This window comes from Mirounga angustirostris, unplaced genomic scaffold (genome assembly GCF_029215605.1).
Source record: "Mirounga angustirostris isolate CCGP_5_RB_7025 unplaced genomic scaffold, mMirAng1.0.hap1 SCAF_11, whole genome shotgun sequence".
Lineage (NCBI taxonomy): Eukaryota > Metazoa > Chordata > Mammalia > Carnivora > Phocidae > Mirounga > Mirounga angustirostris.
In genome coordinates, this window is record NW_026991719.1 from 4608616 (window position 1) to 4634350 (window position 25735).

At 45.5% G+C, this 25735-nt stretch overlaps 1 protein-coding gene across 4 annotated transcripts in view; it reads left to right on the forward strand.

Moving 5' to 3' along the window:
• Positions 1 to 25735, forward strand: part of STS (steroid sulfatase) — a 159944-nt gene that overhangs the window by 121960 nt on the left and 12249 nt on the right. For all 4 annotated transcript variants that reach the window (XM_045874236.3, XM_064573694.1, XM_064573692.1 and 1 more), the window contains 3 exons: positions 236 to 373; positions 17107 to 17266; positions 23662 to 23783. In XM_045874236.3, coding sequence (XP_045730192.1) covers positions 236 to 373; positions 17107 to 17266; positions 23662 to 23783 — 420 coding nt within the window. The remainder of the gene's footprint in view (positions 1 to 235; positions 374 to 17106; positions 17267 to 23661; positions 23784 to 25735) is intronic.

Here is a 25735-nt window from a genome sequence, read left to right on the forward strand (position 1 = left end):
GCCTAGAGTTGCAAATGGTGCTTCTAGGTGACACTTGGTTCCATGACTAAACCTTCTAAGAACCCTGCCACAAATGGGCTTTCTGATTGCATTGCATCCCTCTTGGCATCAATGTGGGTTAGCTGCCATGTACGGGAGCATTTCCTTCCCATATTCAGAGAAGTCAAGAGCAAATGATCTCCCTTTCTTTTGTAAAGATGGAACTGTATTAAAATTGAACATTTCTCCCCTTCAGGGCAGATCTTGAATGTTCTCGATGAGTTGAAACTGGCTAATAACACCCTCGTCTACTTCACCTCGGATCAAGGAGCCCATGTGGAAGAGGTGAGCACCAAGGGAGAAGTCCACGGAGGCAGTAACGGAATCTATAAAGGTGAGGAATCTGCCGACACCGGTAAGCTCTGGCCTCCCAGCTCACCTGCTGGGCACTTTGCCTTGATCTTTGAGCTTTGATGTTGTCCCTCTGCTACTTCGCAGTATACAGGACCTGACTGCGTTGCAGGCATTGACCAGGGAAGTGACCATGTTGCCGTTTCTGTTAACGGTCCCCACGGAGATTAAAAGCACACTTTGTAGGTCAGGACATTGGAATGAAGGCCTGTTCACCCAGGGTAAACTCAGCCTCTTTACTGGATAGCTGGTTAAAACAATAAAGCTGTGTATTACCTTCCTGTTGCCACTGTGACAAAATAACACAGACTTCTGGCTTAAAACAACATAGTTTATTAAAGTGATTGTTCTGGAGGTCTGAAGTCTGGGATGGGTCTCACTGGTCTAAAATCAGGGTGACAGCAGGGCTGTGTCATTCTGCAGGCTCTGGGGAAGCCGTTGATTTCCTGTCTTTTGCAGCTTCTGGAGGCCACCTGCGTTCTTTGGCTGGTGACCTCTTCTTTCATCTTTAAAGCCAACAGTGCACAAGTCTTTGGACCTCCCTTCCTCTCTCTCTCTCTCTGACCTCTGTTTCCATAATGTCATCTCCCTCCCTCACTTACTCTAACATATGGTTCCCGAAGGACTGCTCTGATTCTACTTGTCCCACCCAGTCATGCAGCTGATTTTCCCTTTTCGGAGTTCTTAATCTCATCTTCAAAGTTCTTTTGCTGTGGATGGTCTCAGAGGCACCAGTTCTGGAGGATGAGGCTGTGCCCCTCTTTGGGAGATGGTTATTCTGCCGACCTCGATGTGCAGTAGCGTTTCGGGCTCATGCTTCGTTCCCGACACAGCCTCAGCTAAGCCACCGCCAAGACCGATCAGACTAGTCGTTGGGGATGTGAGGTAGTCCAAAGTAGATCAGACCCAGCCACTGATCCCAGGTTCCTTGTAGCGTGCGCACATGGTGAATACAAGACATACGTATCTCATTGCGATAAAAGGCGACCCATTCCACAGACTTAGACGACAGGCCCACAGGGGCATATCTGTGCGAAGGGTTAGGACACCCACCCGAATCTGCGGTGGCTGTGGGTTTTTGCACCGTGGGGCAGGATGAGTGGAGGTGACCATGGTGACTCATCGTGTCCCAGGTAGTGGGGACCACCTCCCTAAGACAACAAGATGTGTAACACCCAGGAAAGCAGGTGACGGTAAAATTTCCCTAGCATAAGGTGAAAAAGTGCTTGATTGCCCTTTTATATTCTCTCATATGGATGTTTCAGAGATTCCCAGGGATGCAGGGAATCCGAGTTTACCTCCAAAGATATGAAAGGATAATAAATAGGATGCTTTGGTCCATTAATTGGTTTAGAAATATTGATTGGGCTGTGCATCTGGCCCTGGGCCTGACGCAAAAATAAATATAAAATGTGGTCTGTGCCCTGGAGGAACTCAGGGTCAGCCGGTGGTTGGGTGGGTGGGTGACTGAGTGTGTGGAATCAGGAAACCAAGACCGTGGAATTTAGTAAAGGCATCAATATTTATAGGCACAAGAAATAGTGGTGCATACGACAAGGAGAGCCTCAGGAGGCCCGGGGGCCCCGGAAATGTTTGCAAAGTTGGCAAGCCTGGAAGAAGTTAGCCACGGTGCGTGCTTGCTCTCTTGTTCTGCGTCTAGCTCTGCGCATACTCAATACCGTAGCACTGGGGGTGAGAAACAGCACCCGGCTTGTCCCGCAACGAGAAGGAGTTGGATCGCTCTGCGTCACAGAGCAGCGAGGCAGAGAGGTGGAGAGAGGGTCGTGTGTTATCTGTCCCAAACATGCCTACCATGTACTTCTCTTTACACCTTCATATGTGTGTCTGCCGTCCTCTTCAGAGCACCTCGGGGCAGGGACCTTGCTCACACGTTTGTTTCCCTGGAACCTCGGACAGAAAGATTCCTGTTGAGTGCCCGTCCGGGTGACCTTCATAGGATGTGCACGGCCCTTTCCTTTGCTTGCCGTTGTTACCTGGGCAGAGCACGGCACGCAAATGCTGTTTGACTCGGGTCGGGTGAATGACCCGTCGTGTTTCCTCGGCACAGGATTAACCATCCCCGGCAGCCCCTCTTCCGACCAGCCCTCCCTCTGTTCATCCTCTTATTTTAGTGTAGGGAGAAGTGAAAACTTCTACTCCCGTAGATTAAGATTAGGTGTATCGCCGTATTTCAGCGAGGTTATGGCCTGTGTAGAGAGAGTCGTTTTTATTTTATTTTAGAGATGACAGCGTCTCTAAGGATGGAGTGATGGGTTGTATCGCATGCACGCATTCAGCCTTTTATTTATTCTTCCGCTGAAGGCCTGCGACGTTCCAAAGTAGGTAAGCGGCTGCCGGTGAGACACATACGTAAATCACAGTAACAGAAGCGGTTACAAAGTAATACGTGATTTAAGAAAGTCACATTATGACTGCCGTGAAGCGCGTCGGTTCAGGGAGATGACCAGATGACCCCCGGCCAATGGATCTTGGGATGCGTGAGGAGCAAGACGAGATGGGCTTAGCATTTCGCTGTGACAGTTGACTCTCCTGGAGATATCAGTGGTGTGGGTCGGAAAGAGTGTCAGGGGTCCCGAAGGATGGTCGCAAGCCAGGGTTACCATAGAACCCTAACAGCATGTCAGGAGCTACTCCCTGATTTTCTTTTTTAAGAGGAACATATTGGATGTGTGAGCAGTGTTTTGCTATTTCGCTTGAGTGCTAGAAATACTACCAGAGTATGACGCTGTGTTAATATCTCAGCCACGTTGCTGTGGCAAAGCATTATCCCTTTGTCAGATCGAGGTGGAATCAGGCTTACAGGGCAACATTGTTAAAAGGCGGCTGCCCTAAAAGGAAGATATGGTTTCCTTCTAGCCGTAGGAGACGACCAAAGACTCTTCTCAGTGTCACATCTCGTTTTGTAAAGCTGTCAACTCCAGCACGCTCGTACACAGAGGAATCGCGCTGTTTAAACTCCCTGATCAAAAGAGCATCTTTTTCTGAACAGTTAATGATTTTTAGTCTCAATCTAAACCTCTCGGAAAGATCTTTAGCATATGAGTGAGTGCTTCTACCCTATTACCCAGTCAAGTCGACTTGCCTAATGGAATCTGCGGGTGAATTGGATAGAATGGCTACAGTTAAATCATCCTTCTCCAGAATTCAACACGATCTTCCTTTTAGTCGTAGGGACAGAAGATTCCTGTGGTAGTCTTCATTTAAAAAAAATAATGTAATATTATAGGGGTGAAGGAATAGTGACACCATTAATACTTTCTCTCATTTTTTTTTTTTTTTTGAAGGATATGTGTTTGCAGCATGAATCTCCTGTTTAGATTTAGAGAAGGGTAAACCGTGTTGGTCAAAAGGCATCAAAGGAAATTGAGAGATAGAAGTAGGGTCCAGTGTGGACCTAGTGAAATTGTAGCAGTCTTGGCAATGTCTTCATCCTAACAGATCCTGATACATTTACTTCTGAGAATCTCCTAAATCAATTTTCCTTCCACTGTCCACGTGTTCTGAATGATTGTGTCAACCTAATAAACCTAGCCCACCAAGTAACAATCCGTGTTCCCACCATAAGAATTCAGGAAGCATTGCCTCCGTTAGTGCTTTTAGTTAATCTGACAGCGTTCCCATACTGAGCTGTTAGGATTTTCGCCAAGAGCAAGATAAATAAATGAACAACAAAATGTCAGAACGTTTACACTGGCCTGTGACCACATATAGCAGATAAATGTAAAAATTCCAGCAGGGCTGTTAAAATATTGAAAATGTGCACATTGCTAATTTGAGAGCGGGGATTGGGAATCGGTGCTTTTAAAGGAACAGAGGATGTACGATCTCCCTGCGCTCCTGTACTGTCTCTGGGACGCACAAGTCCCGGCTCTCCGTTTGTGTAAATGTTCCCTGGGCAGGTGTTGGGTCTGTGGTGGAGGAGTCCTCAGAAGGCTCTCTTCATTCTGCACACTCATCTGGACCAGAGCTCAAGGCAATAGTCCTGTAAATAGTGGTTCTCCCATGGAAGGAGCGGCTGGCCCCACTCTGCGTCACCTGATGTCTAAGTCAACGTTTGAAGCTCTTAGAACGCTTCTTGTAGAGATGGGTGTAAGCAAACTCTTGGAAGCTTCTGCTCCACCATCAGTGCCGGCTCTTCCTACTCCGTTGACCTACCTCTCAAAGGTGGGGACCTCTGGGGCTCTGCCTTGAGTCCCCTCACTTCTTTACCTACACACTCATGCTCTGGGATCGCACCTTCCTGATTCTTCTTTGTTGTCAGTTCACTCTCCACCCAGGCACCTGGATGAGCTTTAATACACATGCGCTCACTGTACCGTGCTGAGTTTCCTAGGGCAGCCACAAAGTGGATGGCTTACGAACAACAGAAGGTTGTTCTGTCTCACTTCCAGACACCAGAAGTCCTAAATCAAGGGATCAGCAGGACCATGCTCCTTCTGAAGGCTTTACTGGAGGATCCTTCCTTGCCTTCTGCTGGTCGCTGGCAATCCTTGGCTTCCCATAGCCTGTGGACACATCACTCCAGTCTCTGTCTCCTCTGACTTCTCAACTGTTCTTCCTTTCTTAAAACACTCTACTATATTCCCACCCACTGAGAATGAAATGTGAGGTCTGCACCTTGGCAGTACACAGTCCTACCATGACAGAGAGCTGCTTTATCTTCCTCATGCCTGTCTGCTTTTTTCTGGGGTCCCCCAGCATTTTAATCTTGTTTTCACTGTAGGGCCTCTCCATTGGCAGTTCCTTCTGGCGGGAAGCTCGTCCCCTGGTCTTTGCATTGATTTGATCTTTCATTCCCGCGTTGCCTCTGTAAGATCACCCTGGAGATCTCCCTCAATCAGAACTCAACATACCAACTTAGTAAAATTTCTTGTGCATCTGATATGTTGTCTGTTTATAATTTTGTGCTCATGATCTGTCTCCCTTCTTATAATGTAAATCCCATGGGAGCGGGGATCTGGGGTGCCTTATTCACCTCTCTGTCTCTTTGCTACAATAACCACATTGTAGGTGTTCAGTAGATACTTGCTGAATGAATAGTGAACATGTCCCAGATTTTTCTTCCTTCTGCTCCTGGTACCATACCTGAGTATCTCCCCCTTTCTCCCCTAAAATAGCCTCTTTTTGCTGGGACCAGAATAACTTCCCTAAGATTTTCTTATAGTCGCGTTTAGAGTTTTCTGCCTCTTTCTCAGAGCAGAAAAGTCCCTGTAGTGTTGGAAAGAGAACGGTTAGATTAGCTCTGGCTTCATTTCCATTCCTCTCTCCAATCAAGGTCATCCTGAAGGAGGCTCTCCCCCTACCTCCCTTTTACTCTGCCTAAACGTGAGTAATAAAGGTCAATGGGATGGGTAAATTAACTCTATTGACAGCGTCTGCATAAGCATGGGGGTGGTGGAAATCCTATTTTCCTGAGCCGTTCAGGAACATAGACTTCCCCCACGTGCAGAAAAAGGCTTTCCAAATTCCCTGACGCCCGCGTCTGAGGCCCTCCCATTCCTGGCATCTCTCCTTTACCTTAAGTGTGGATTCCAAAAGCAACCAATTTGGCTCCTGTCTGGGCGGCTTATGAGTTGCTTCTTATACTCCATGAATTTGGCGTGTCGTGCCCTCATGCAGTAACACAACTTTCAGAGAGCAGTGGATGCTTTTGTTGGAGGAAAAAAACAAAAAAACAAAAACAAGACCAAACAGCAAGAGGGTCTGGGAGTTTATTAGAAGGTGGTTATGCAACATGTAGGTTCTGACTTCAGATTTTGACAGGTATTTTCATCAGCTTCCCCAGAGTAGGCAAAGTAGCCCTGTCTTGCTGATGTGGGTATTTAGTGTGCCGGGAGGCATCTGCAGCCTTTTCAGCTTTGAAAGAAGACCGCATTCTGTCTTCATTTCTGAGTGTGCTCATTCAGTTACATTCGAGCAACAAGCACTCGTATATTGACTCTGTACAGTATGCTAAGCGTGGGGCTAGCTTCTAGGGCATGAAGGCCAAGGAGACAGGGTCCCTGAGCTCTTGTAGCTCATATTCTAATGCTGAGATGCAGATCTACAGAGATAGTTTAGAATAACGAACTAAAGGAACTCTTGGGAACGGATGCTTAGAGGTAGTCAGCCCAACCTGGACTTCTGAGAGCCTCCCAGGGAGAGATGACCTTTTGCAGGCTGATGTTTTTAAGTGCTGGCAAGGAGAGGAGAAGTGAGGAATTCATTCTAGGTGGGAGTGAGATGCTTACGGTGAACAGAAAAGTAGCTTGGCCTTTCTAGAGATGGAAGACTAAACCAGGAGTGTCAGGGGATGTGGCTCATGAGATACCCCACATCCAAGTTAATATGTCCAATAGGGATGTATTAAAAATAACTATTGCCATTTGGGTAGTAGTTAAAATTGTGTGTGAAGAATATCGCCCAAATCCAGTATAAGGAAAGGGTAGACGCATGCAAATAATAAACTGAGGAATGACTGTGTATCCAGTCCCTCATCTTTAGAGCTGGAATAATATGGTTGTTATTAGAGGAATATCATGAAGAACTTTTGTGAGGATTAACAAGTCAGTGCATGCAAAGTGTTGGCAAATGTACTCAGTACATGCAAGGCATTACTGTCATCCATGAGAATACAAGATCTGTGATGGCATACGTGTTGTTTTACTCACTTCTGTATCCACAGGACCTACAACAGTGCCTCACTTCTGACTGAATACATAAGTGGAAAAAAAATTCTTGAGCTTGGGTTCGAAGGATACATAGTTTGAGTAGATGAACACGGGACTGGAAGACCTTGGTAAATCCACTGCTGTTTGGTTGTTGATTGTGGAGACAAGGAAAGACATCCATGATGGGTCTTGTGTTTTTGGCTTACGTGGTTGTGTAGATAGATGGACATTTCTCTTGATGAATTGAGACTCATGGGCAGAGAGCTATATTTGGTTGGCAGGTGGGGAGGTGTATGAGATGGTTTGGTGTAAGAAGAGAGTCAAGGACCACGCCCTGAGGAACTCTTACCTAAAAGGTGATGTGGACAATGATGATATCATAAAGGCAATGTTGACAGAGTGATTTGGGAAATAAGAAGAAAACTAGGAGAAGAGAAGATTCAGGGAAAAGCATGAATGGTGAGTGGTGCTAAAATGGCCAGTAAGATGAGGACACAGGTCCATTTCATTTATTACTCACATGATGCTCACAAGTATATTTTTAGTGGAGAGGTGTGGGGACAGAGGCTGGATGGATGGAAGGGTGGGGGAAGGGGAAAAAATTCTCACGTTCTTTTAAGAAATTTTCTGTGCAGGGAGGCAGGCTGTTATAAGCAGGACTTGGTTGTGGGAAAGGTTGGAGCATATGTGATGATCAGGGGTAAACTTCCATAGAGAGCTAACGTACAAGGCATCACTGAGAAGCTCCGATTGCTGAGAAGATCAAGATTTATGGGGAACAGATACATTTTTCGTTGACAGCTGGTGTCTTACTGGGGAGATGTCAACTCAAGTCAGAGTTTATACGGGGGTCAGTGTTTGGGCAAGAATATGATGGACAATGGTGTATTACATGATCGGAGCCAATAGTCACAACCACATAGATGGGATAAGTTTAGCAAGCACCCCGAACACTGCCGTGCCATTTGGAATGATTGGGACTGTCCCCTTAAGCAGAGAAGAGACCTGCCGAATGATCAACATCTTAGTGCCGTGACAGAAGGATTTCATTGCACTGTTTTCATTTGGTAGAATGTATGGCCGTGATACCACAAGGTTAAATACCGCAGTTTGGGCCCATGGTTGCAGAATCCATATCAGGGGGCAGGGTTCGTGGTTGGAGGATGGGTGTTTGATTTACTCACGTTTGAGCCGGAGCAGATGCAAGTGATGTGGTCTACTGTGGTCTGTGCGGAGGGAGTCTGAGGTTGCATGGCGGCAAAGTGCAGGACAGTGGGAAGGATATGGTGGTGGTATATAAACTGAGCTCTGGGCAGGCGGGGAGTTGGGGTCTTTCATGGTAATGAGCTCCTTTTCCTGGATGACATGCAAGGTGAGGCTCTCTTCTGAGTTTGGTAAGACTCTGGAGGAGAGAACTTTTGGAATGCAGTTGATGAGGGAAGTGAAAAGTCCTAGCAATGTTAACGGACAAACAGAACGTTGGAAATAAGAATTTCTCATCACACTCATCTACAGGAGAGCCTTTTTTTTCCCCAACCATACTGTTCACTGATTCATCCATTATTTCATTCATTCAAGAAAGAGATTGGCCACTATAATTTGGAAAAGATGATGCTGTGGACGTCAGTTGATTAAGTGCTGAATTAGTTTGTTTTCAAGTGCTTGTGGTCCTGCTGGGATGATGAGATGTGCACAGAATTGATCGTCATGATTGTCAGGCATCCCATAAACAAGGAACTGGAAACATACGAAGGAAATGGACAGTAGGAAAACGTCGCCTGCAGTGGTGGCCGTTGGGGGCTTAATTCAATAGGAGGGGCATCATGTTGTCCAGGCTTTCAAGGATGTGTAGAATCATTTGGGGGTTGGCAGAGCAGACATCCAGACACAGAACTTTCCAGAAGGCAAGATGGGACAAGCTGTTTCCTGTAGCACTAAAGTGAGACTTAGCTCAACCAAGGTGTGATGGTGCAGAGGTGGATCAGTCCCAGGACATGGTTCGCTTTACATTCTCGGGGAAGATATGTGCTTTAGTTTTTCGACTCGCAGGAGATAATAAGAAGGTGCTCAGCTGAGTGAAGAAATGCATTGTTAGTAGGAGCCTCACTGACATTTCCACTCAATACTATAGGATTTAATATCGTGGAATAAGGTTGGGTGAGTCACTCACCTGACAGCACAATCTAAATTCAGAATAAGGTTGGGTGAGTCACTCACCTGACAGCACAATCTAAATTCAGTAACTCAGGGCAGGGCTTAGGCAACTGTGGTGTTAGGGATCCACAAATGGAGCCCAATGCCTGATTTTGTAAATAAAGTTTTATTGAAATACAGCCACACTCATTCCTTGATGTGATGTCTCAAAATATGACAGCAGAGGATGAGTGTTGGGAAAGCAATTATGTTGACTGACCCCTACACAGACGAGTTAGCAGTTTGAGGTCATGTTCCTTAAGGAATTACTCTTTTCAAACTGTGTCAATTCATTTTAAGCGTGTTTTCCAAAGTTTTACCCCTCTTTGAGCACTGACATCAGGAGACTGTTGCTCTTTATTTTGCCATCAGAATAGGTTGATAGAACGCAGATCATTATTCTATCGTATCTCCCGTCTGGCATGAATAAATTAAGGAAAGAGTAAAATATAGCATCTTGGGTGAGAAAGCATTGAATGCAAATTGCACCCTTTGGGGTTTGCATCAATCCAGAGAAATCATGTTATGCAGACATGGAGATGCCCAAGAGGAGAAAAATGGCCAAGAATGTATTTCATAAAACTCTGCACCCTGATCAAGCATTAGAATGACTGTCATATACTCTTGCCACTGAAAGTGATTTGACCTGCCAGGTGGCAGCATTAGAAAGGACAAAAATTGAAGCCTGGTTCAGAAGCAGCTGTTCCTGACAACAGTCTGGTAATAAATGGTAGAATTTTCTCTGCACTTGCTTGGAGAGACTGATGAGCTCAGCCATCATACCTCTGTGACTTCCCATCATGGCAAAGGACCATCTAGATGAGAGACATGTGACTTTGACAGTTACTTGACCAGATTTTAAATTTAGACCTTGCTTCTTTTCTTTGCTCATACATTTTCAGAAGAAAAAAAAGATCCAGATTTCTTACCCTGTTTTTCTTTATTTCTCTTGTAAGCTGCCTCCAACTTTCCTGCACTTAATTCTCCTTCACGACTTAAATCAAGACTCTGTTGAGTCAGGGCGGGTGTTCTAGGGACCCTCCTGTGCTGTTGACTCCCAGTCAGAGGGATCTGTGGGGTCATGTGAGTTGTCCTTGGAGACTTGGAGTTTCTGTGGGGTGAGATCCTTGTTCATACAGTTGAGATCCAGTTCATACAGTTCATACATCCTACAAAGCTCACATTTATTTGTGTTCCCTGTGGGATTCTGAGAATCAGGAAAAGCTAGGGTTCAGTAGCCCCGATTTTGGAGCTCTAGTTGGTTCTATCGCTTGCTTGCCATGTCCTGTTGGCCAGAGATTTGCCAGCTGTGGAATGGGGTACCTACCTTACAGAGGGCGGTGGGGAAGGAATGAGTTAATATCTGCAAGGAGCTTGAATCGTTCTTGGAACATGGGGCACTCCATCATTATTCCTGGTCGTTGTAAGTCATTGCTTAATAAATACTTGCCAAATGAATGGAGCTCAGCATTCGAGCTCCTGTGAACTTCATTCGGGGACAACCGTAGCAACCATAGCAGTTCCTGGGAGAGCAGAAGTGTGTACTGCCCTTTTTAAGTCCGACGGGTGCATTTTGCACATAGCCCTTTCCAGGGAATGAGGAATGAGACTCAAAGCTACACCATCTGACAAGTAAGGATATTTGCTCATGAACACATGCCTGGAAATGTGTGATCATACTTTATCAAACATGTTGTTCCCTGGGGAGAGTGTGCACGGATGTGTTTATCATCTGTTAAACAGTTTTTAATTTTTTTTTTTTTTACCATTGCTGTTGTAAAAAAACACTCCTTTTACAGCTTTAGAAAATTGGGTGAGATTCTGTTTGTTGATATATTTCTCTAGTTTCTGAATATAAATTTGTAACTGTAAGATGAGAGACTTAGGTTATACACAGTGGGTTCGTATTTTCATACAAGGTGTAAGAGTTCGTCCCGAGTATGATGGTTTGTCTTCCGAAAAGTAGCTGGGGATGACACTGTACCTGGTCCTGCCACCCGTACATGCAAGTGGTCAGTGGATGGCTGGGTTTGGGGGCTGCACCACACTGGATCCCAAGGAAATCCTGTGCCTTCCCTGAGGGTGCTCTGAGCATTGCACTTGAGCACAGGTAAGCCCCTTCCCTGCACCCACATAGAACTCTTTCCGCCAGGGGGCTGTTCGTGGCTTGGAACTCTCTGGGGGATCTTGAATCTTTGGCAGGGTGTGACGTCTTGAGGGTCTCTCGAGGAGTTTTGTTTTGTTTTCCAAGTGGTTATACATCTCAGAGACTTCTCTTCCATCACCCGGAGGCCTGGGACCTCAGCAAATTTCCTAGAGCATAACAGATCCCTGATGTCGGATTCATGATAGATACGTACCTCGGACGAGCCTGTGGATTCCTGTGGCACCGTCTACATTGTGTGTGTGTATGTGGACATGTGCACACGCCTATATAAGTGGATAGGCATTTACAGAAATGGTAAGAGAGATGGAAGAACCATTCCGTTTTCTTATGACAAGATTGAGTCATATTTACAAAATAAAAGCAAGTATATCCATTGCTGGTTTTTTCAGCTTTTTAAAACTAGTAAAAATTGTACACAGTTAAGATACACAATTCAAAACTGGGGATGTGTATACATTGTGAGATGATCAGCACAATCAAGTTATTTAACTTAGCTGATACTTCACATAGTTACCATTTTTGTCTTGTTGTTGTTGTTGTTGTAGTGAGAACACTTGAGATCTACTCTCTCAGCGTAGGTCATGTATACAACGTGACAATGCGGTTTGGTTAACTTGTAGTTTCTTGTTGCACGTTCAATCCCAGAACTGACTCTTCTTGCATAACTGAAACCTTGTACCTTTGACCAGTATCCCCCCAATTCCCCAACCCCCTCCTGGTGGCAATCGCCAGTCTACTGTCTGCTTCCCTGAGTTTGACTAGTCTCCATTCCTCACGTACGTGAGATCACGCAGTATTCATCGTTCTGGTGTCTGGTGTATTTTACTGAGCATAGTGCTCTCCAGGTTCACCCATGTCGTTTCCAATGGCAGGACTTCCTTCTTGCCTATGCCTGCAATTCCACTGTGTGTGTGTGTCTATATAATCCCACATTTTTTCTATGCATTCATCTGTTCACGGACATTTACTTCCATATCTTGGCTGTTGTGACAAAAGGTAAGTGTCGGTGAGGATGTGGAGAAAAGGGGACCCTCGTGCACTCTTGGTGGGGATGCAAAGTGGTGCAGCCGCTGTGGAAAACAGATGGAGGTTCCTCAAGAGACTGTGATCCTGCAATTCCAGTTCTGGGTACATATCCAAAGGAAATGAGGTCAGAATCTTGAAGAGACATCTGTGGCCCATGTTCATGGCAGTGCTATTCTAAGACACGGAGACTCTAGCCAAGGCATGGGAGGTTTGGCACGTCTCAGGCCCGCTCACATGCGGATTTGGAGCTAGTTGTCCCTTTGCCTTCACCTGGGGAGCCCCGGGAAACCATCCTTGGGACATTGCCTTTCTCCTTCAAGAGTACATCTGTTGACTCTTGGGAACATAAAAGAATGTGCTCAGTGTCCCAGTTTTTCTTAAGCCTGTGGTTCAGAGTTGTCTTTCTGAATTTCTAAATCCAGCCCACCTGTGGCCCTCTTCCAACGTTATACAGGCAAGACAGCACTCTCTCTTGCACCAGAGGTGAAATTGTATTGAGGAACTGTGCAAATTCAGACTTTGGTGTTGAACAAAGCTTTGTATCTGCGCTCTAGCTCACTAGATCAGTGACCTTCAGCACGTAATTTTGCTCAGCCCCCTCAGGTGTATGTATAGATAGCCTCCATCTATAAATTGGACAGTAAAGGTAGCACCACTGTGGGGTAGGTGTAATGATTTAATGAGATGAAATGCATATCCTCGGCCATCATATTTTTCTTCTATAGATGGGGAGTCATGGTAGTGCCCTTGTGAGGGAGATGTAAGGATTTAGTTAATGAAATGCACATCATAGTCCATATCACATCATATGTGATCAGTTAAATTTAGCCATTAGAAACAGCACATATAGGGCACCTGGGTGGCTCAGTCAATTAAGCGAATGACTTCGGCTCAGGTCGTGGTCTCAGGGTCGTGGAATCGAGCTCCGTGTCGGGCTCCCCACTCAGCCTGGAGTCTGCTTGTCCCTCTCCCTCTGCCGCTCTCCACCACTTTCTCTCTTTCTCAAATAAATAAAATCTTTAAAACATTTTTAAAAAACAGTACATATAAAACCCCGTGAAGTAATCCATATCATTTTCCCTGATGTCATCTAGAGAATGCAAGTATTTAATCAACTGGGGAACCATCTCTGTGTATTTAGTATGGTTTTTACTTTGGAATCAGTATAGATTGACAGAATTACAAATATTAAAGATAGTTTCTGCTTTCCCTGTACCCAGCTTCCTCCAGCATTAACCTTCTGCATAACCACTGTTATCTGTCAAGAAATTAACATTGGAACATCACCTTTAACTGAACTATATATTTTCCACTAATGTGCTCTTTCGTTTCAGGATCCAATCTGCAACGCCACATTGCACCTAGATGATACATTTTAAAGGATTCTTTTTCATTATTGTGGTATTTTGGTCTACCTTCTTCTTTATTTCTTTTATGTTAACCAGTGGGGCAATAAATATATACTGTAGCCATTAATTAAACAAGATCTTTATGTTATGTAGCAAACTTCCTTTGTTGTTCTTAAATTAAGTGAAGTTCTACGAACTTGATCTAGTAGAAGGACAGTCATCTGCGTATTCTATCAGCTTGATCCCAAAGAAGGATAAACATCTGAAAATTATATGAGGTTTATCTAGGATAGTCTTGTATGTATTGATCTCGTTGAAGAATAAACACATGAAAGTTCTCTGAGCTTAATCCCATAGATGGAAAAACAAATGAAAATCCTATGAGGTTCATCAAGAAGGATAGCAGGTACATATTCTGTGAGTTTGAACTTGAAGAAGAGTAAGAGTTAAGTCTATGAGTTTGATCTAGTAGAATAGATTTTTTTTTTAAATTCCATGAGTTTAATCTAGTAGAATAATAGGTGAAAATTTTATGAGGCTTATGTGGTAAAAGGAAGGCATGTGCATATCCTGTGAGCTAAATCTTACAGAAGGAAAAACAGATGAAAAATCTGTGAGTTTGATCCAGTAGGACAAGCAGCTGAAAATACTACAAGGTTCATCTAGTAGAAGTATTCGCATGTGCATAATCTGTGAGATTGATCTCGAAGAATAAACAGATGGAAGTCTATGGGCTTGATCTAGTAGGTGGATAAGCAAGTTTAAATTCTGTAAGCTTGATCTAGTAGAAGGATACATAGATGAAAGTCTATGAGCTTGGTCTAGTAGAAGGATAAGCAAATTTAAATTCTGTGAGTGTGGATAAGCAGGTGAAAATCCCATTATCTTGATCTGGTAAAAAGGGTAAACAGGTGCACATTCTGAGTTTGATTGAGTAGAAGGATAAGCAGGTGAAATGCCGTGAGCCTCATCTACTATACGAATAAGCAGGTGAAAGTTCTATGTAGTTGATGTCACAGAAGGATAATCAGACTAATTCACAGGTTGTGATTCCTCCTGTAGCTCAGTCAGCTGTTGACAACTTGAATAAATTATGGCAAAGTGTTTGAACTTCCCTATTCTTTGATGTGGTATCTGTGATGCAAGAGTAACAGTATTTGTCAGATAATTACCTTAAGATCATGTTGAAAAGATTTAGTGCGATACTTTTAACTTCTCGTGGAGGCCGTTCTAGAAACTGCAGACTATAATATGAATTTATGTGTGAATTTTCCCTGATGTCTGTGCATACAAAACATTTAGTGCCTGAAGTTTTAAGATCTTGTTTATAAGAGTTCAGGCTGTAATCGTGAGCTACAGTTCATTCTGCAATGGTCAGAAATCAGTGTACCATCATCAAAAATCAGCATGACAAAGTGAAGCTTTGCTTCAAGATCCCTTGAACCTCTGTCTCCGGCAGTCCATTTTTTAAGTTTCGATGGCATTTGCATCCTTTGTTAAGCATGCCTCGTATTCATGCTTTCTCTCCTTGCTATGTATCTGCGTTGTCCTTCAACTTTCTTCATCTCACTCTTTATTTCATTCTTTTTTCTAAAGTCTGAAAAGGTATTTTCAAGGAGTTGAACATCCATTCTCTCCCTTGTTTCCAGCCTGACATCCCATGGTTATTATTCCTGTGGTGTTCAGCTGTGCTTAGTGCATTTTAAAGCTGTGGGGAAGGACTTTCTGGGAAACCGTCTGGTTTTACCTCTGTCTGTGTGCTTCCTGCATGTTCTAGACACTGGATGTGGCATTTGCGATAATTCTACCTAATACTCAACCAATACTCATCTACTAGATGAAGTATCTACTAGTAGAATACTAGTAGATCTAGTATTCTACTAGATGAACCGGATGTGTTGGGGATGTGAGGCACGGATGCTGGCGTTTTCTTTTCCTATGGCTGCCCTGAAAATGATCGCAAATTCGGTCGCTTGGAACAACACAGATTGATTAGTTTATAGTTCCAGAGTGCAGGTGTCCAAAATGGGTCCACCTGCGCTAAAATCAAGGTGTTGACAGAGCTGTGTGCCTCTGTAAAGGCTCCGGGGGAGAAGGTGTTTCTGTGCCTTTTCCAGCATCTAGAGGCACCTGTATTCCTTGGTGTGGGGCACCTTCCTCCAGTTTCAGGGCCCGCTGCATAGCATCAGCCAGCCTCTCTCTCTGCCCTGATTCTGAGTCTCCTGCTTCCCTCCTCCCCTTATAAGGACCCTTGTGATCACACTGGACCCACTCAGATAATCCAGGGTCATATTCCAGATTATGGTTCCCCTGTAAGATATACCGTATACCTGCTTCCCTCCTCCCCTTATAAGGACCCTTGTGATCATGCTGGACCCACTCAGATAACCCAGGGTCATATTCCAGATTATCCTGGGGATATGGTTCCCCTGTAAGATATACTCTATACCTGCTTCCCTCCTCCCCTTATAAGGACCCTTGTGATCATGCTGGACCCACTCAGATAACCCAGGGTCATATTCCAGATTATCCTGGGGATATGGTTCCCCTGTAAGATATACTCTATACCTGCTTCCCTCCTCCCCTTATAAGGACCCTTGTGATCATGCTGGACCCACTCAGATAACCCAGGGTCATATTCCAGATTATCCTGGGGATATGGTTCCCCTGTAAGATATACTCTATAACTGCTTCCCTCCTCCCCTTATAAGGACCCTTGTGATCACACTGGACCCATTCAGATAATCCAGGGTCATATTCCAGATTATCCTGGGGATATGGTTCCCCTGTAAGATATACCATATACCTGCTTCCCTCCTCCCCTTTTAAGGACCCTTGTGATCACACTGGACCCACTCAGATAATCCACAATCCTAAGCATTTTGGCCATGAAAGGTACCACATCCCCAGGTTTTGAGGATGTAGACATGGGCATTTTGGGGTACTATTGGTTTGCCCATGACCACTGGCAAAAGTAGAAATAGAATTTCAACTTTGTGACTCCATAGTCATTGACTTGAGTCCTTTCTTACTCTGAGAGTTGAGTTTCCCCGATGACAGTCATAGCTCGTGACCACTAGGCGATGCTGGCCTGTGCTGTGCATAGTAGGGACCATGTCGTATTTTTTTTCACCACCATGTATGCTGTATTGCTCACAAAATTTTTATTGAATCCATGTAATTAGAGCACTTGGCTCTTCCAAATCACCCACCCCATGCTGAACATTTGGAAGAGTATACTGAAATGAGCCTTAAAGCAAGCTTTGAAAAGACATACGTCTCCCTGTTGCCTCTTTTTTTGGTCTTCCAGGGGGGAAAGCAAACAACTGGGAAGGAGGTATCCGGATTCCGGGCATTCTTCGGTGGCCAGGGGTGATAAAGGCTGGGCTAGAGATTGACGAGCCAACGAGCAACATGGACATATTTCCTACGGTGGTCAACCTCGCAGGATCTCCACTGCCCAAGGACAGGTACTGTGACTCAGACGCAGTTGGTATTGTGTCATTCAGATCTCACAGGGGCAAGTGTGTTCTGGTTTGCCTGCATGACGTCATTGTTATCTCCAGATGGACTTGTTATCCACGTCCAGTTAGGGGGCTCACTGATGGGGCTGCCGACGCAGAAAAGCCGTCAATCCCGTTCTCCCAGTGGGAAATGAGCGGCAAGGTGCGGTGTCTGTGTTGGCTCTCACGAGTCTTCGACTTTCAACGTCCTACTGATCCTGTCTGTCCCGGCTGTGCCTTCCACGGGCCTGTCACAGGGCAGGTGGGCAGCCACCTCTTTGACCCACCATGTTTGGCTCCCCTGCCTTTGCTTGGGGTCCCACTCAGCTGCTCTTTGCTGCGGCAGCAAGAAAGGCAGCTGGTTCTCCCGTCAACGGCCCTCCCTCCCAGTGTGTCTTCATTTAGCAAGTTCTAAATGAAACGTCTTTCTCTTGAATTTAAATACAACTTCATATGACATTGCCAATGGTTTCTTCTTAAGCGTTATTACCAACCTGAAGAGTTTTTAGTGAACCATGCAGACTAATTGTTTTCATTAGTTTGGTGGCAGGCCAGGCTAATGTCATGCAGGCGGGGCTGCACATCTTGTTTCAGTTCAGCTGCCAGCAGAATGAAGAGGAAACAGGAAACAGAGAGGAGAGCGCAGCTCAGCCAGCACTGAGTCCGGGATAGGTTTGCTCATTTCCCATTGCTTTTAAGCTCGTTTTATCGTTTATTGTTTCCTTATTGTTTTGAAGTTTGTTCTGTAGTTGTATCTCCCCCCACCCCCAGCACACACACACACGCACATGCTAGAGACTAGGCAACATTGGACAGCTCAGCCCTTCACAAACCTTGCAGTCTCAACACCCATGTACTTCTTCTGTCATTGAGGAACCCAAAGACCTTTTGTATATGTGGCTTATGTCTGTCAACATTTATCGTAGGAGACCTTAAACCTGAAAAAATTCTGAACACACACGAGTGCCCAAGTGCACCTTGCATCCGCGGACAGTGATGATGTCATCACCCGCCGTGAATCCACTGGAGGAATGCACTGTGCGCTCCTGCAGGAGCCGTAGCTCAGAAGGCAGAGAGCATTTGGTATTCTCGTGAAAACAGTATTGGCCGTGTGGGCCGTGTGGAAGGGTCTTGGGGGTCCCTGTGGGTCTCTGGGCCACACTCTAAGAGCGTCTGCTACTGTGCCTAAGAGCAGGGATCCTGCTTGGGTTCTGATCTTGGCTTCCCCGCTGGGTCTGTGTTTCACTTCGTGGGCCTTGATTCCTCATCTGGAACGTGGCTTCGGTCAGGGCACTGACCTTGCAGGCTTCCTGGAAAGACTGAGAGCAGGAGAGCATGTAAGTGCATGAATGGTGGCCATTGTCGGGTTTCCTGCCACATTGAGAGGGAAGAAGTACATCAGCGCAGTTCTTTCTTCTTCCACGGTCAACGTTCATCCGGGATCATAGAATCCTAAAGGGGGAGGGCTGAAGGGCACTTTTAGGATTTACTCTGGTCAAACTAGTCCTTTGCTACCTCAGTGACAGACGGAAAACATGACAGCAGGAGGTCATAGAAAGTGTTACCTTATATGAAGCCAGGAATCTCACGCTCTGTCTCATCTACTCATGGGCCCTTGTTCTTAGCCTTGGAGTAACACTTAGTGTCTCCTTAAGTAGTGCAGACAAAGTGTTCAGGCCATTTCATTAATGACCTTTTTTTCTCATGGCTCATAATCTTAAAATCAGCGCTGCCTTTGCCTTCACAGTATCTTTAAATGGGCTTTGATGCAATCGGGGAAAGACAAGGGAAGGGAAAGGTCAGAGGCAAAGAGGAAAATCTGCTGAGGGAAATCTTGTGGCTCCGGCCTCCTGCCCACGGCAGTCTGAGGCTCATGGAGGTCAGTCTGTTTTCATTGTATGTGCCCACTGAAGAAAAAAGCGGCCTCCCTCTTCGGCAGGTCCAAAATATTTCATGTGGGAGCCAAGACATTGGTAAGAACCGCCTTTGCAATATAGAAGATGCTTTTCATGGATCTCATTGATGTGTGTTGATCCAGCTCAATGCAACGATGCTATCTCTGGGTGGAGCTCTAAGGCCCCAGAGAATGCTACCGTCATCCTGGAGACCGCACAGAGAAGGAAACAGAACTGCGTTGGCCACATCCTTCATGGAAATAAAATTAGTCACAAAATGTCTGATTTAAATCGTGTTACCAACCAGGTCCAGAAAACATCCTCATATACCTGCCCTTGAGACTGGGAACATCTAACTTGGTGATTCTCACTGGGGTGACTCTTTCTCCCAGGGCCCATGGACCATGTCTTTGAGATATTTTTGATTGTCTTAACTCAGTGTTACTGGCATCCCAATGCCAGGGATGCTGCTTAATATCCTACAAAGATCAAGACAGCTTCCCACAACAAAAGATAATTCAGCCAAATATATTAGTAGTGCTGGGGTTGACAGATTCTGCTCTCAGGCTCACTGTTGCTCTTTTATGGAAAATATTGTTATGGTGTATTAACATCATCAAAACTTTTCAATGAAAGCATCCGGACAACATCCCCATATGTATATCCATCTACAAATGATTCACAATATCTATTCTTCACAAGATAACCTTAACTCTCCCCCACAAAGATTGGTGGAGGTCAGCTTCCCTGATTTCTTGCATTAGCAGTATTAAATTTACATTTCTCAGGAGAATAAACTCATTTGAAGGGTCGAACCCCAAGCTGTCTGACGAGGACTTAATGAGGTGCCCTCACATCTTTCTGTGTGTTTTGTGGGATCAGGAGGATTTCTATTCAAAAGACCGCTAGCCTTCAGGTACAACCTTGTCATTCTTAAGAACCATTTTGAGTCTGGTGGGTGGCCTTCCTGACCAATCAGAGCTCGGTGGGAGATGAGAAGCCCTTCCATGCAGGGTTTCTACTTCAGTCAAGAGAGCAGGGCTCCGGGGATACACATAAGAGATACTCGTTCAGCAGAGTCTCAGTGCTACTGGGAGAATAATTCTTTCATTCGACCCCGTGCTGAGCCCGCATGAGATTCCTCTCTGCCGTGAATTTTTCCTTCACACATAACTTCACTGATCCATTTGCATTCAGCGGCACAGTTTATCAAAAGAATTTTGGTGGCCATTATCTCCGGCGTGTTCAGAAAAAATTGTTCCCCCTGTGTCTCCAAATGAGCTGATTCTGGAAATAAAGGGAGGGCAACCCTTTTTTGTGTGTGTGATATTAAACATAAGCAACATGGATGTACATAAGAAGAATGTATAATGAAATGTATTAATTCCCAAAAATGAAAAACCTTACCATCAGTCACATCTTTGCAAGCAGATAGAATATTGTCAGAGGAAGCCTATGACGATGCTCCTCGTCCACAGATGTTGGTGATGAAGAATTGCACCACGCCCTAATTGGTTAAACCTTTGGAAACCATCCATATTCTGGCCAGAGATGATTCGGCTGGGCGGGAAGAAAAGGGGGGTGCCAACATCCTTGAGAATCACATTTTAAAGAAGGTGAAATACTTAGGTCTCCTCTCCCATAAAGAAAATAAAATTAAAATGTGATTTTTTTTTTCAAGTTAAGAAAGGAAATCAGTGCTTGAATGCTTGATACCAGTTTTGTGTAATGAAGACAAGGGGAGTGACTTCATTCTCCTGTTTAATTTTGCTGCCCGATAGCTCTAGAGGAGTATTTCAGTAGAGTCCTACAGATAAAGCTAATTCCTCTGCATTTTGCAGAATAAAAGGTGAAACTCTTCATGTATGCACCACCACTTACGACTGACCTTACTTTATGTTCAAGTTAGGCAGTGAGTTTAATATGTACGAAGGGAGGTGTTTTTTAGGTTATAACTTTCTGGTCACTTGGGGTTTCCTTTATGAAGATATCTTTCTGTTTTCTTGGGATTTTCCTTACTTTATGAAAGATAAACTTTCTACATTGAAGAAATCACTTTATTTTGAATATTGCACAGGTAGCATTGTGCCCCAAATTAACCTCTTTGTCAGTCCCCCAAAACTGTCTCTTCTCTGTCCCCTCACCCCCAAAGCTTTCTCTATTCATATGATCCCCAAATCCTTCTGAGAGCCGGCCAGGCAGAGGCAAGGACATTCGGGCAGACGATTCACTGGTTCGGAGCTAAGAGAGAGGCCAGCACATTCACGGGGGAATGAGGGTCACTGTAGCCCGGGCACGTTCCCAAAACATGCTCTCTGCAATGATGTGAAGGTCATCCCCACGGTATTTAATTTGACCTGACATTCTGAAATGCACAGTGCTTGGAAATGAATGCTTGAAATCATGACCGTGTCGTGGGACAGGAGCCCATGGGGAATATTCCTACCTCACTCTCCAAATTCAACACCACGTCCGAGGAATGTGGAATTTGGCTTCATGTCACTTTGAGAGAACCTCGGCCCCGGTGCCCCAGGCTGTGACGTTATGGGAACATTTCCATACGGGCAACGTCAGGGGTCATGTGCTGTCTTCGGATTATGGCCACGGCTAACTGTGACTCACACATGCGATTTAAAACAATCCCAAGTGTTTTGATGGCTTAGACACCATTTAAAAGTTGAGCTCAAGTAGGGTCCCTTTCCATTTTTCATGGCAGAAACGAGCCCCTTTTGACAGGTCATATTTCTGTAGCTCTCTTCAATGGTGGCTCTCCATGGCCGTGTGATTTACTGCCCGCTTCTAAGAATATGAGCACATTAGGTGTAAGATATTAAAAAAAAAAAAAAAATGAGCTCTAGGTCTACATCTAAAGCACAAGGAAATAGAGGTAGAGATTGTGTCCTGGGAATGAAGATGGGTTCTCCATCTTGAATGGTCCTCGAAAGGCCTGCTCTCCACATGAGATAGAGGTCCCGGGGTGGGGGGGGGGGGCGCGTTTTGCATCCCTCTGTCCCCTCCTCTGGGTCATTTTTCACCGCTTGGGGCTTTTCCTCTTCAGATACTTACACCTTCTCACTCTAGTGCACCACTTTCTTTCTTTCCACCCTATTCAGGATTGCATATTAGTACGGACTGAGTCTTTCTCGAAAGGGATTTGAAAGGACCAAAGCACAATGACTGCCATTTCGGGATAGAAAGAGTATTTCAGAGAGCATAGCGTTTCTCAATAGAAGCGTCTCTCTACCTTGCTTCCTCCTCCTCCTGTCATGGCGAACGGAAGCGGGGGCTTGGGAAGGGGGCCAAGTCTGCCTTTTGTTCTTATTTTTAGCTCACAATAGTAGGATATTTTCAGTCTGTAGGCTTCTGTGGAGCTCGAGATTAATAACAAGGGTGGGGGCCGGAGAAGTGCTAAGCAACAGGGCTGTAATTATAGGATGGGGGTTTTAGGGACACCAAAATAAAGCACACACAAAGCTTGAGGGACGTGGGGCCTCTCAAGAATGCTAACCCAAATTATATAGCCAACTCTGCCTTCCAGTTTCTAAATTCCTCATAATAAGAGATGATAGGGATGGCGTGTTTTTAATGAGAGGAAGATAATCCTCAGGTGAGACCATCTGACTCCTTCAAAGTTGCTCTGTGTCCCTAGTTTTAATGATGGGGCCTGATGGTATCTATGGCTTCCGTTGGTCTAGTGGCTCTTAATGTACATTTTTCCTTTCTTTAAATGCCTAATAATCTGCTTTTGCTCATAACCAATTGGATATTATCAAATGTTTGCAGTCTGGAAGTTCCCTTTGGTCTACTTACACATGCAGGCCTGGAAGAGATATTTGCATCTGGGAACAATGCATCCAGAGGGTTTTTAGTATCATTGTCATTAGTATTTATTCACAAATTAGTTCATTCTGATTTAGATATGTGCTTCCACGGACGTCTATCCAATCCAAGTTGTGGCCATGCTCTGTATTACCTCTTTGTCACCTAAATTGTTAGATGTTCTTATTTTCCATAGAGCTATGTACTTTGTGAGTGAAGCTTCCTCTGTGCCAAGGCAATAGGCAGAAGTTGGGTTTAGGATGAGCAGCAGGGAGAGCAGTAGAGAGCACCGATACCCAATAATCAGCTGGGTTTGCATCCCATGAGCTGGTCCCAGTCCCATGACCTCGGGTAAGTCATGTACGCTTTCTGACTGATGTCTCCTCAACTCATCACCACGGGATGATAATGGTCCCAATTCATGGTGCAGGATTAAATGAGTTCATGCAAGAGCAGAACTGGCTTCATGAAGTTGCATATGGTGCCCGACGGGTCAGTGAGTGTTCTTTGTGTTGGTTGCTGGATTATAACTAGGTGACTCTCTCATGCTCTCATTTGCTGGAAGGACAGGTCAAAGGTTGGGGCGATTTAGCCCAAAGACGATGTGACCATTCCCCAGCTGATGCCTGTCTAACATTTGTCCTACAGAATCATCGATGGACGGGACCTCATGCCTCTGCTTCAAGGGAAGACCCAACTCTCCGATCATGAGTTTCTCTTCCATTACTGCAACTTCTACTTAAACGCTGTGCGCTGGAGCCCTCGGAATAGTGAGTAAAACAGACCTTTCCGTGATTCTAGTATGTCCGCCACTGGGGCCGTGCAAGGAGATGAGATGGCAAGAGTGCTTTGCTCTGTAAAGGCTGGGGGATGCGTCCGCATGTCACGGTGCTTCGCTTCGAGCTCCTCCTCCTGTGACTTGTCTTGTTCCTTCCGGTCTTGCCACAGTCCAGGCACGACATCAGCGGACCCTGGCCCTGACTTGCGAGTGGCTCTTCCTCCTAGGCAGAGGAAGCCCCAGGTTGCAGCTGGGGCACGGTGGTCCCCATCCTTCATGGCCTGCTGGCTGGCTGCCCAGCTTCAAGCCCGTAGCACAAGTCCCTTCTCGCTGTGACTTGGAGCCAAACCAACGTTCCTCTTTAGGGGGCACACGACTTGTGTTTGTGCATCCTCTGCCTGGAAGGACTTTCCTTCTCTTGCCTTTTGGGGAATGCTTAGCAGCTTAGCAGCGCCTGCCGTCCAGTGCCCCCCTGAAACACCACCCCGGTGCCCTCTCTCTAGCGCTTTGTGCCCTCCTGGAGCTTTGTGCTGTCAAGCAGAATGGCATTTAGATGTTTCTGTGCTTTCTCTCCAAAGCCTCAGCCATGGCGGGGCCTGGGCCAGATTCAGACCTTTCACGTTCAGTTCAAATGCCTCGAGGTCCTCGTACATCCCAGACTGGGTGTTCTTTGCACCATGCACTCTACCCGAATCAGGATGGCGTTTGGGTCTTCTGATACCAGTTTGGGGTTGTATCTGTCCCAGGCATAAAGGAGCAAATGCAACCGAGCGGTAATCCTCGGTGCGGGGATAGGCTTTAGATTTTTTTTTTTTCCCCGTGTCTTTAAACTTAGAATCGTAGTGATGTTCAGATCGTGAAGAGACGTGGGAGTGTGTGGAAAACAGTTCCTGCCAGGCTTGTACCTGCGGCAGGTAGATGTCGAGGAGGGACTTCCCGTTTCATCTTCGGAGGTGGAAGAAAACTCCCCTTTTTCTGTGTTGTGCTTTGGGTCCTGCTTCGGGAGGCTATACTCTGCCGGACCTCCCACCTGAGGGCTCACTGTTGAACTCGGGATGATGTTCATGCTGGTTTTCCACACCTCCCACTTCCCACCCTGCACACCCAGCCAGTTCGCCAAGGGCTTGTTTCAAGAGCAGCCTCACGATTCTGTTTAAAGTGGAAAATCACAACCCTTCCATTAGCCACAGAAATCGCAGTAGGTTTACCCTTCAGAGTTTCTACTTTAAACCCGGGTGGCTTCCTTGCAATGTTTTCCAGAAGATAAATATGAGAGAAGCATGAGTTTAAGGTTCTAGACCAGGAAGCGTTCTTTATACTGATCTCATCAGTGTGTCTGTAATTCCAAACATCCGTAGGGAACGGTTTCTTGTTCAGAATAATCGACACAGTCGGGTGTGAGTCTTCCAGTGAATGGGAGGTGTCCTCCTTCCCGCTTGTGTTTACACGGAGCCGTAAATGCACAGAATGAAGTTTCTGTGACTCTTGGCTGATTAAAGAAATGCGATAGCATGTCCAGAACCTCATGGAACCGCATTTCTGTAAAGCCAGCACTCCCCCGCCACCCCCCCTGACCCCCAGTCGGAAAAGCCGAAGGAACATATTGGATCAGGGGCTGGAGAAACACACTCTGTGGAGGAGGAAAGACAAAAGGGACAGAGAGAGACAGAAAATAAGAGTACGTGAGAAAAACAAGACCCAGATTGTGACAGGCAGCTGGGCTAAAATTTGCTTCTCAGACACACCCAAGTAACATTTCCTCCTGTGCAATTCTTGAACATCTGCTGCCTTGAACCGGCAACAGGAAAGGAGACAGGGCGGTATTTCAGTGCTGGAGGCATCCATCCAGCTAAGAGGTCATGACACACCATGGTTTTTATGACCCATCTCTTACTTGGCTTTGATGTTATATCTGAAACTCAGTAACGGCGTTTGTCCACGATC